The sequence below is a fragment of the Talpa occidentalis genome, unplaced genomic scaffold (assembly GCF_014898055.3).
Source record: "Talpa occidentalis isolate TD23 unplaced genomic scaffold, MPIMG_talOcc4v2.1 talOcc4.7, whole genome shotgun sequence".
Classification (NCBI taxonomy): domain Eukaryota; kingdom Metazoa; phylum Chordata; class Mammalia; order Eulipotyphla; family Talpidae; genus Talpa; species Talpa occidentalis.
The window spans coordinates 98,488,633-98,500,769 of NW_023605083.1; the positions used below are offsets into that span (position 1 = coordinate 98,488,633).

The window sequence follows — 12,137 nt, forward strand, 5'->3', positions numbered from 1 at the left end:
GGAATGGACAAAAAGATATATTATTATGATAGGTGAGTGAAAAAAAAATGGGAAGAAATTTTGCAAAAGAAGCTTCTCTGCGATCCATATTAACATTTAACTCAAATTATCTTTGAGAAAAGTTACCAATATCTACCAAAATAAATTGCATATATGTAAAAAATAAGTTAAATGCTCAGTTTTAGAAATAAAAAGATAATTCAGAGGAAAGATAGACAAACACATTTTCAAAGGCGAAAAACACTTTTCTAAGTATTAAACTCTAGAAGGGACTTTTGCTTCACTTACCTCTACTCAAATCCTAAAACACCACCTGCCCAACACCTACTCAGTATTTACTAAAAATTTTTAAAAAGCAAAGAAAACAAAGGAATTCAGCTCTAATTCAAAGAGATTAAAGATTCTTGCAAGTTGCACTGAATGATTTATTTACATGAATTTTAAAAATATGCAAAGTCTACACAACATCTTCACAAGGAATAAGAAGGGAAAACCAAACAAAAGCAAACAACTGGGAGTCCCAGGCAAGTTAGGGTTCATTTGGCAGCTTCAGGGACTTTACAGACAGGGACTTCGGGAAAGTTAGAGGCTTCTGAGATAGGACAGTAAGTTACCTAAGAGGAGCTAACCAAACATACTCCAGAGACGAGGTCAGAAATCCAGGAGGGTTAATGGGAGCAGTAAATTTTAAGGCTCATGGGGACAGTAAATTTTAGGAGACACACTCTTAAGAGCTGGGAGAATGGACGCATTTGCCCAGACAAGTATCATCACTATGAGGAGGCGCCAATCACAAAGTAGGACGAGGACATTTTAGAACAGAGGGGGAAAAAGGTTTAAATCTCCTCCAGACACGGCCCACACAGCATCTTTTGCCCCTCCTTGGCATCGCTGCCTTGGAGTCTTTGCTTTTGTTCTTTCTCCTCTAAATAAACTTTACTCTGAATAAAGATTTGCTTCTCTCCGCTTATCTATCTGAAGGTTTGTCTATGAATTCCCTTTTATGGCTTCGTGGGACAAGAACTTGTGGTGGTTGAAGGGTTAATGGGGTGAAGAGCAGTAGTAGCAGCTGTAATCATGGTAACAACACATACTGGCTCCAGAATGAGAAAGCTTCAGGAGAGCAGCTTCTCTGGAGCAGGAAGTGGTGTGACTGGGCACTGTGCAGCTGCACAGTTAATGCTGGCTCACTGCCTGTTGTCATTATTCTTTAAATTATACAAATGTTAGTTTTATACTTCTTTTTAATTAAAAAAAAAAAAAAACCCCAAACCAACAACTCTGAACTATAAACATAAATACAGGGGGAAAACCCCAAGATAAAGGGGTAATGTTCTTTGAAGAAGAAAAAACAAGGCACCAATAAATTATTAACCCCACTGCTTATGAAAGAAATGCTGGTTAATCCGTCAATGTCATGCCATCAATCTGACAAAAGGTTATAAAAAATTAGTGAGTTTTTGGGAAAAGAGGCACACTGCCTGCAATGGTGACTGTAAAAAGTAATAATTTGGTCTTATATGATTTTCAACAGTTCCTTTCTCACAGCTCCCAAAAACCTTGCAATTTCCTGAATGTGTAGCATATTAAAGGTGCCTCTTGTTATGTTACTGAAGGGACCTTGCAGGCATGCTCTGGAGGACAGGCTGGCTGCCAGGGAAACAAAACACTATGATTAAAAGATGGGAACTTCCAGTCCCAGCCCCTGACCTCTAGTGGGTGGAGGGCTGGGAAGGCTGGAAGTTGACTTAATCGCTAATAGTGAGTTAATCAATCATGCCTGTGTAATGAATCCGCCATTAAAACCCAAGAGAATGGGGGGCCTCCCCTGGTGGCGCAGCGGTTGAGCGCTGGGCTGCGAGGCTCGCTTCCCGACAGCTGGCGAGGGTCCCACAAAAAACAAACAAAACAAAAAAAAAAACCCCGAGAGAATGGGGCTTCAGAGAGCTCCAGGTTGGTGAGGACATGGAGATCTGGGGAAGATGGTAGACCTGAAGAGCGCCCTTTTCCCACACCTCGCCTATGCATCTCTTCTCTTCGGCTGTTTGGAGTTACGTATTTTTAATAAATCAGTGAATCTAGTACATAAACAGCTTTTTTGAGTTCTGTGAGCCCCTCTAGCAAATTAATAGAGTATCCTGGGAATCTCTGATCTCTAGCTAGGAAGTCAGAAGCACAAGTAAAAACCTGGGCTAGTGGCTGGCACCCGAAGTTTAAGGAAGCGGTCACAGGAATTCTAATTTGCAGCCCATTGACCAGAAGCACAAGTAGCAACCTAGGCTTGTAGCTTGTGTTGGAAGTGGAGGGAGGGTTTACCTGTGGAATCTGATGCTAATCTCTGGTAGTGTCAGAAGTGACTTCTCATTCCGTGATAGTGTCCGAGAACTGTTTGTTGGTATGAAGAAACCACACACTCACACTGAAACTGGGTTTGGAACTATGCATACTGCTCTCTCACAATAATAAAAACAAGTAATAATCAACACTTTTTCAGCAGCTACTGTTAGCATTGTCCTAAGTACTTTATAAATATATTTTTTTAAAGATTTATTTATTTATACAAGCACTGGGTACAGTCAGAGCGCGGGAGGGTGAGAGGATTCACCAGAGCCAGAGCGGGGAACAGAACAGGCAGACCGACGAAATATACTGCTGAGGGGAGCAGTGGGCGCGACCCTAGCCGGTGGCCGGGGATCGAACCGGCGCTACAGAGGCTGCGGGCAGCTTCACAGCCCAGCACTCAACCTCTGCGCCACCATGGGAGGCCCTACTTTATAAATATTAATTTATTCAACCTATCAAAACGGGTGGGAAGAGCACAAGGGGCTACAGTGATGGGACAAAGGTGAATTGGTGGTGGGAATTTCGTGGGGACTACACCTGAGAGGAGAAAGCATACATTGTATAAAAATGAAGAATGATGTAAAATATATATAAAATTAAAAACATATTCATTTATTCAACCCTATAATCCTATAAAGGAATATTCTCCTAATCCCACTCAGTGAATCAAACATGTAGGAATTAGGGCCTCCCTGGTGGTGCAGGGGATAAAGTCTTAGGGCTATCAAGCTATCAGCAGCCACTGCAACATAAGTTCCACCCCAGCCAGTGAGCTAACCCACATGGCGCAGCAGGCCTCTCTCTCCTGTCTTGCCTGCTGCTCCCCTCAGTAGTGGATTTCAGTAGATCCACCTGTTCTGCTCCCCCCTCTGTCTCTGGTGAATCCTCTCACCCCCCACCCCTGCATCTCTGGCCTACACCCCAGCTCTTATATGCATAAATAAATCTTTAAAAAAAAAAAAAAAAAAGCATGTAAGGATTAAATAATCTGACCAAACTCACAAAGCAAATTGACTAGCACAACAAGAAAATGTAAATTAATACAACCGGTTTGGGTTGTTTTCAAGGGCAATTTCACAATATTCAACCTGAAAACGTGCTACTTTGACCTGGAATTTCAGTGCCAAGAATCTATCCTAAAGAAACATCTGGATACTACCACCTTAAGCCTAGTGACAGAAGACTGGAATACTGCGCACAATTACAGTTCTGGTCTAAACACAAGCATTATCTCCTTTACCTACCAAACACCACTGAAATCAAAGTTAAAGGATGAAAAAGACAAAGTTACAAGAAGTAGAAGGGAGATGAAAAGCAGAGGAAAGAGTGGCAAGTGACTAAGCACATGAAATGAGTGAATGTCTACAAACTGGCATGTTTGCCAGTGAGAAACAAGCAGGTCAATTTGTTCACATGGCCCCCACAAAATCTTAGGAATTGAAGAAAGCCAAGCATAGTGGTTAAAAGAAGAACTTTTCACACACATTAAAACAACCAAAACGCTAAACTCCTAAAGAAACCAAGGATGCATGCAAAAGAAAATGTAATTATGTAATCAAGACAACTAACCAAAAATTGCGCTCTTTTCACTTTTCTGTAAGTCAACATATTCTGGAAATAACAACTCAACAATAATAATTTTAGAAGTACAGAGAAAACTAGTAGAAGAAATTAAGTTGAAAATGCCTAACTAAAAAGTGGAACAAGGAAATGCTGTTTTTAAATTGTTATATTCTTTGACATTTTGTACCACGTAATGTTAGAAAGGAATTTTAAAAAGAAACCCTTGTAAGTTATAAAATATTCAGGAAAAAACAAAACAAATTCCTATAAATCTACCAATCAGAGATAATCCTTCTATATTTTGGTATCAATCATTCAACCCTTTGTATACCTACATTTTATCTATATATTTTAGAAAAAATATGAATCACAAGATTCATTCTGCACATATTAGGTAAAAGATGAACAGTAGACATTCATGTCAAGATGTCAGGTAACAGCCTTACTGATTAGTCTGCAGTTCACATGTGCACTGAAAGCATGAGATTAGGGGATTAGGGCATTGTCACGGGAGCTGTGGTGGAGCGGGGCTGAGGACACATAAGCAACTGACAAATAATAAATTTAAAAAAAATAAAGGTTTGGGACTAAATGTTATTTCCCAGGGTATGAGGAAAGGGGGTTGACTAATGAGGTGTCTGGGTCAACCTCACTGGCCTCACTGGGAGGCCATGTGAGTAAGTGTTCTCAATAAGGAACAGCACCTGGGTAAAAGGTGCAAAAAATGTTATCAGGAAACACAAATGTTGAGAACTGGTGATCTTGATAAGTCTTCAGTGTAGTGATAAGAAAATTAATTATGTTCAAGAGGAAATTGGGAGACGAGTACAGAAAACTCTTTCAAGGCATATTTAGGGACAACAGAATTGACTGCTATATCGTAAGCATCTATCTAGCTCTTGGCTCTTGAAGTGAGTTACTGAATGAATGTCAAAACTGAAAATTTCAAAAACCTCAAACCATATTAAGCAATCCAATGGTAAAGAGTTAGAGCTTGCTGCCCATCCCATTCTGTTCCCAGCATAATGAGGATGCAAAAACATGAGCTTCTCTTTGTCTTTCGTAATTTGGTGTATTTGGAAATTAGCATTTTGACTGGTAGTCAAACCGAAAGATAAAAACACCTTCCTTTTCTGATCTTCATTTTCCAGGTAGCAAAAAATTAAAAATTAACAGATAAATTATGAACATGTTACCAAGGGACTTTTCAAATGGTGGTTTAAACAAAACATCTTATTCCAAACCCTTTTCTGAGATCTTAGGAAGTCACTTAACTTCCAAAATGGGTAACTTTCCCTTTCATAATTCACATAACCTCTCTCTTCATAATTCACATAACCTCTCTCTTGCAGCAAAAATTCAATTTCCAGAAAAGAGTCAGGTTTCCCTACCTGACATAATGTCTTCTGCTAATTCCTTTTCTCTTTCAATTTTTCCCTCAAGAGTTGAAATGCAGAATTCATAGCCAGCAAGAGCAAATTCTTGTCTGTAAAGCAAAGATTAGCAGTCAGTTGTTCACCTTCTTACAAACTGCTTCTTTACCCTCATTTTCCTAGCTTGGGTTTGAGTATTATAAAAGTTAAGTGCAAAATAGGAAGATGGAATTTTGTTTGGTCTCTAAGGAATGTCAATCTGTCATTTCTCAAAAAATAATTTTTTTTCAGTCATGTAATTTTAGACATAAAAGCCAGGAATCTGGCTGCAGTTTCAGTAACTGACTTAATTATCAGTTTTCACCACCCTCTCACTAACAGAGTTTCAAGTAAGTCTTTTTCTCCATTTATGAAAAATCTCATCCTAATAATGGTATGAATCTAATCTACTACCAGTATGAACCAAGCAAGGTTAAAGGCTTATTAAACCCCATAGTAAGGATTCTACCTACTGACCTCATACCGTGTTTGAAAACGTTTATTAGCTTAATTCTTCTTCTAAGCTGTAGCTCTTTGATGAACATTTCTTTTATAGAAATGAACTTCTAGCTATGGCACTGGAAGGCATTTAGCCCAGTTCTATAGTCACCTATAAAGGACACCCAAGCAGGCAGACTGACTTTGGACAGAGTTAGCTATAGAAACTGCTGGTTTCTATAAAGAGATGCACAGGAACATGAGAAATTCCTTCTCCATGCAGAAACTCCATTTTGAATTTTGCTCTTCCAGGTGAACTCTAGTTTTATTTTGTGCCTTTTTTTTTTTTTTCTTCTTTTAAACCAGAAGTGGCACTACAAAGCTCATCTCTACTCTTCTTGTTGTTCTCTGCCAGGAAAGATAAGATGACCCCATTGTTTTACTGTTGTTAGAAGAACAGAAGCTCCCCTTTTAGTCTCAGACCCAAACCTTGGCTGGAGGGACCTTGCCATCCAGAACATGGATTAGGGTTAAAATGTCCAAAGATGCTCCAGTGAGAGCAAAATGTCTATAAACACGCCCCACTAATTCACATTAGCCTTTGTAAGACTCACAATCCAGTCATATCACTTCTGGTCTTATACTTCTCTATAAAACGAAATAAAAACAGAAACACTTTTAAGGGGAGAACACAGTAACTTACAGATTGATTATTAGTGATCACTATACAAGCTTTCACCTCTCCAGGACAATGAACGACTTACTTGCCAGAGTTTATTAACTTAAGGGTTCTTCTTACCCTAGGAGTTTATATCCCATCAACACCTGTCCCTTTTTGCTCCTCTTCCCAAGAAGATTGATCAAAGCTGCAATGCTCCCCAGCACAAGCCAAACTCCTCAAAAGACCTTAATTCAAAGCCCCTCAAAGGCTCTAGCCTAGTGACCAACCAAAATGCAGGAAGACTAAACAGATGCTGCTAATGAAAGAGCTGTTGCCTTGGGCAGAGGGACCAGTGCCAGGTCCCCTGGACTCTGTGGGCACTCCTTACATGGCACCAAGCATGATGTCATTCCAAAATGCTGGTACCCAACTTCTGCAACAACCGAAATCCTTAGAAAAGTTAGCCTTAGATCGTTCCTTAAATTCACCCCAACACAACTCTCCAGAGCTGTTCTCTGTTTACATCCTACACATTTCTTCTTTGAACTCCACCCAGAAAGAATGGCACCAAGCCTACTCATCAGTGTTCCTGACCTTTGATACACATGTAAATTATTTTCTAAACAGTCCCTGTGCAGTTGGGAAACTTTTTCTAATTTATAGGAATTTAGACTCATCTAATATTTCTAAGTTAACATTGCTTTCCAGTCCTAATTATCCAAAGATCTCTTTTCTAATCCTAGATACTTCCCTGGCCTATAACCTAGCTACGCGATCATTTCTACATGCTTTAAATAAACACTGCCCAGGGCCTCCCTGGTGGTGCAGTGGTTAAGCGCTGGGCTGCGAAGCTGCCCACAGCCTCTGCAGCGCTGGTTCGACCCCCAGCTGCTCCCCGGCCACTGGAGGAGGGTCCCACATGGCACACAGAGCTCTCCTGCCGCCCGCTGCTCACCTCAGCAGTGTACCTTGGTCCTTCTGCCTGCTCTGCTCCCTGCTCTGGCTCTGGTGAATTCTCTCACCCTCCCACGCTTCTGACTGTACCCAGTGCTTGTATAAATAAATAAATCTTAAAAAAAAAAAAAAACCTAAAAAAAAAAAACAAAAACACTGCCCACTGAAACAGTCACTGAGACACTCCTATAGCAACTCTCACTGTTTTGATATCTCACTTCCTGCTGATACAAGTATCAGAGGTTTTTTTCAAAGAATATTATCCCCAACAGTTTTTACAGTTTATCTCCTCTTCAGACAAGAGCTAAAGTTCTAACTGTACCTTCCCTTCCCAAATGACTTGGAAAACTTGGTTAGTGTTGTCATGGTGCAACCAGAGTTGTGAGACCTCTGTGCCCCTTTCAGCTGGCTAATGGAAACAGCAGGGGCAAAACATGAGAAGGCTGAAGATTTCAAAGATGAGGAACGGAAAACATTTGAGTGTGACACCAAATTCTTTGGAGACACAGTTGATTAATATGCCAAAGAAGATTATTTGCCATCCCAGGATCACAGTTTTCTCCCACATCCCCAATCTCTCACTGCTGCCACACCTAAATTCTAACTATACTTACCTATTCTGAGCAGCATAGATACTAGCCAACTTTAGAGAGATTTCAATTATTGCATTGTCCTCCTGTTAGAAAAAGAAAAAAAGGAAACTGATAACAATAACAAGTAAAATTTCCTCATGGAATATTTCAAATCAACTTTGAGTGACTTTGGCCTAAACACCAAAATATTTATCCTTTTAGAGGAATTTGGCAACTGTGGAATTTCTCAGCCACATGCTTTTGCGTGAATGAAAGACTGATGTGAAGGGTAGAGAGGGACATATTTTACCTTTTCTGGACAACACATATATTGGGGACTGGGTATAGTATCAACAAAATGGTTTCTTCAAAATAGCAAGACTATTTTGAAAAGTCTGCTTCAGTTAGGGTCCAATCCTAAGCAAATATTTACCTGTTGCATACCACCTCCAAGCAGGTAACTCATTGTTGCTTTAAAAAGTTTTTCTGCCTAAAAGATAAGGAAAAAAATTTCTTTTACTTTGGCCCCACTATCATTACTTAGAATCCACGATCCTGGATTCTAAGTACTAGTCTGATGCATCATTCCTTATAAACTACAACACACACAAAAGTAAAAGTATCCTTACGATAGGAAAATAGACTAAACTGCCAAGACACCACATCCTCTTAAAAATTACCCTGAGTGAGTCGAAACCCACTTCAGAAATTACCTTCTAATCCAAACTCACTATGGCAGACTGCAAACTGTTCCCTAACATTCACTTTCCTCTCCATCTTTTTTAGTTACAGATCTCTCCTCCGTTTTTAACAGGTCAGCTTCCTCTGCAGCTAGATGTGGTCACATGATGAAATTCTGGTGAAGAGACTGCAGGTGGAGGGAATGTGAACAATTTTTAAGTCATAGTTTATAAGAAAGCTGCTTGCCCTCCATCCTGTTTTTCCTCCTTTCATTAAGCTGGACATAAGCCAGCTCATACATGCAGATAAGGCCATGTCTTAGACAGCACCTGGACTTCTAGATCACTTCATGGAGCAGAAGTATCCCTTCCCCACTAAAGTGTTTATCTCTGGGCTAATGCTTTGAAGAGAAACAAACCTCCTTCCTGTCTGAATCACTATTTCTGGGGGTCTCTATTACAGCAGCTTAGCCTATGACCCTTACTATACAGTTGCCTTGAGGCTAGTCCTTCACAAATTTAAGATTTACTTATATTACATAAAATGATTTACTTACATTTTCAAGCTGACCCCGTATAAATGCTAAGTTGGCCATCTGAAATCAAATACAAATTGTTTCTCAGTTTAGGGTACTGTTTCTACTTATTTCAAAATCTTTAGACCAAAACTTCCCTTTCCTTTTGCCCCTCTAAATAAAAAAATAGTTCAGAGAGAAAAGTATGTCACTAACTCATCTGCTAGAAACTAAGGACAGCAACAGTGTAAGAGTATATACTTTCATGTACTTTGCTGATGACAAACCAAATCGAGATCCACTAATTATTGAAGAAAAAATGCTAATGATATTTGTTTCTTTTTGCTTTAAGATTGGGGCCTCTTATAAATGACTCCCAAGGGTAATAAAGATGGAAACCAAAAGTAAACTTAGAAAAAACAGAACAGTAGAGCTTTAGTACATTCTGAACTTCAGAAATATAAATGAGGGAAGCTAATATCCCTTCTTTTGCCACCCACCATCATCAGTGACTCAGATTGGTTAGAAGAGTTACCAAATCATAAGTGTAAGTGATGGCTTTCTTGTTATCACTCTGATAGGCAAGACGAAGAGCGTCATGCAAAATATGCTCAGCTTCTTCAGGCTCATCTTTCATGATGCTCAACTGAAAAAAGAAAACAAGAAAATAACAGAAAATGAAATGTAAAGAAAACATATGCATATGCTCAGCCAGATGACAGTGGAGATGGCTATACATGCCAACACATAGAAAGAAATCATTCATTCATCAAATATTTACTGAAACCCTTTTATGCACCAGGCACTATGTCTACAGTGGTAACAGAGAGGCAGGCAAGCCTCCCTCGCAGGAATGTGAGGCTATATGAGGAAGTTTGGCCAACAGATGCAGGCAGCAGGAACATTAGCAATTTTTATGTCACATTTTATAATGAAGCCGCTTGCCCTCTATTCTCTTTCTCTTTTCCTGCAAGCTGGGAGTGACCCTGCAGGACAAATCAGCTTAATTACAGCTACTGATAAGAGCTATGAAGAAAAATCAATGGAAGGAACAAGGGGTCTCCTCTAAATGGAAATCAGAGAAGTCTTTAGAGAAACTGAGGTAGAAAGGATGAGTCAACAATTAAGGAACGGTGGAGGAAAATGACCCAAACAGGATACAGAGTGAGCAAAGGTCCAAAACACTAAAGAGGAAGGTTCTTCATAAAAAAACAGCTGTGAAGGGAAGAGGTATACTGCTAAACGAGTGGTTACATTAGATTAGTTTTTATCATGTAGGTGCTTACAGGCTGTAGTAGCAAGTTCAAGTTGATCACAAATGCGGTGGGAAGTCATTCAAAGTTTGTTCTGAAGGCTCTGACATGCTCTGATTTATATTTCTAAAAAAATCACTCTTGCTGCTGCATGGAGAATAGGGGGGAGGGAGGGGAAAGTGAGGGAGGAGGAAGGGAATAAGCCAGGCAAGACTTTTAGGTAGTATAGGATGTAGCAGTGTGGCTACAGTGATAGCACAAGAGACAACAAAAGGACTTTTTGCTGGACTTTAAGTGTACTGGGAGACAGGGATATGATACCATAAGTTTTATGAATTACTATGGGGTTTCCAGGCTGAAAAAACTGGTAGTAAAGATGAGGAAGGTATAAATTAGGAGACACTTAAGACCAAGCATTTAGGTCTGGAAGTTGTACACCTGAAACTAATATAAATGTTGTACGTCAATCAACTTCCACAGAAACAAACAAAACCATGTCAGGAGACTGTAGCATGGGGTTCATAGGCAACAATATTGCATCGCAAATTTGAAAAACTGCTAAGAATAGAGAGCAAACAGACTCACTGTAGTGATCTTTGTATTCTATACAAAGGGCAAATTACCTTGTACACCTGACACTAATAATGGACCTACAAGTTCATTAAGCTACGATCAAAAACAACTGGGGTGTGTTAGTCTGAGGTAGGTGGGGCCTCAAAGTGGAGCTTATTGGTCTTAAATACAGGAATGTAACTTTAGACATTGAGGTAGTAGTTGGCCCCATGGAAGAGATCAGATAGCCTGGAGAGGAAAGGAAAAAAAATATGGGGGAAAGGTAAAGAAAGGGAAGAATTTAGAAAGACGTTAACCAAACTCCAGAAATCAACCCTAAATTACATTTACAGGGTGCTGCATAAGTGCAAAATTTTTTATGCCAGTGTTTTCAGCTTGACTGGCTCACTGATAAAAATAACTACAATATATTTCCGCTAATTTTGTTTGGATAAAGAGCGATGCCTGTGATGCCACCTTCACTCGAGACTGCAGCAGTTTTACTGCAGGCGTGAGTGACAAGTCTGGATGGATCCCAATTCCCCCTCGCCTTCTAATGACCCATCTAATTCTGGGCAATTTTACCTCGGAGCCTCCACCTAATTTTCTGCAAATGGGAGAGTTATGCGCACGAGCCTCACCTTGGCTCGTTTCAGCAGCTGGATGATCTCGGCCTCGGTCTCGTCCGCCGCGTCCTCCGCGGCGGCCCCGCCCGCTCCCTGCCGCTCCTCCTCTTCTGCCGCAGCGGGCCTCGAGAACCAGGCAAGCGCTGAGGGAAGGGGCTCTGTGGTCACCCGGCTCGGCCCGCGCCCCTTGCCCCGCCCGGCCGGCCCCGCCCGGCCCGCGCCCCTCACCTGCCAGCAGCGGCAGCAGGCCCGGGCGCCGGGCGGGCGGCAGGACTCGGGCTGGTGGCGCCTCCGCCTCGGGCGCCCGGCCTCCTGCCGGCTCCGGCATCAGGCGCGCGGGGCAGGTCTGGCACCGCCGCCCGGCGGCCCGCAGGAGGCCGCGGCCCAGGGTCGAGCTCAGGAGCCGGTACATGCTCCGGCGGCGTCCTCTGCGCACTGCAGGCCCCGCGGGATCGCGGGGCGTCCCGCCCCCGGCACCGAGCGCCCGCCGGATTGGTCGGCCCCCTGACGTAGGCGTTGGCGTCATCGTTGCCACCCGGAGGGGCGACGGCGCACGCCTACGTCACTG

General features: G+C 41.6%; 1 protein-coding gene across 7 annotated transcripts in view; it reads right to left on the reverse strand.

Moving 5' to 3' along the window:
• TTC19 (tetratricopeptide repeat domain 19) overlaps window positions 1–12,000 on the reverse strand; it is a 39,552-nt gene extending 27,552 nt beyond the window's left edge. For 6 of the 7 annotated variants that reach the window (XR_008549725.1, XR_008549724.1, XM_037494500.2 and 3 more), the window contains exons 1-7: window positions 11,798–12,000; window positions 11,585–11,712; window positions 9,674–9,784; window positions 9,181–9,219; window positions 8,377–8,433; window positions 7,986–8,047; window positions 5,298–5,392 (exon numbers count right to left, since the gene is read on the reverse strand). Coding sequence is in view for 5 of the 7 variants with exons in the window: in XM_037494500.2 (XP_037350397.1) it covers window positions 5,298–5,392; window positions 7,986–8,047; window positions 8,377–8,433; window positions 9,181–9,219; window positions 9,674–9,784; window positions 11,585–11,712; window positions 11,798–11,981 (676 nt within the window). In the remaining 2 variants the exon portion in view is untranslated. The remainder of the gene's footprint in view (window positions 1–5,297; window positions 5,393–7,985; window positions 8,048–8,376; window positions 8,434–9,180; window positions 9,220–9,673; window positions 9,785–11,584; window positions 11,713–11,797) is intronic. The other variant, XM_054689604.1, reaches the window with a different exon arrangement.
• Window positions 12,001–12,137: the final 137 nt, after the last annotated feature.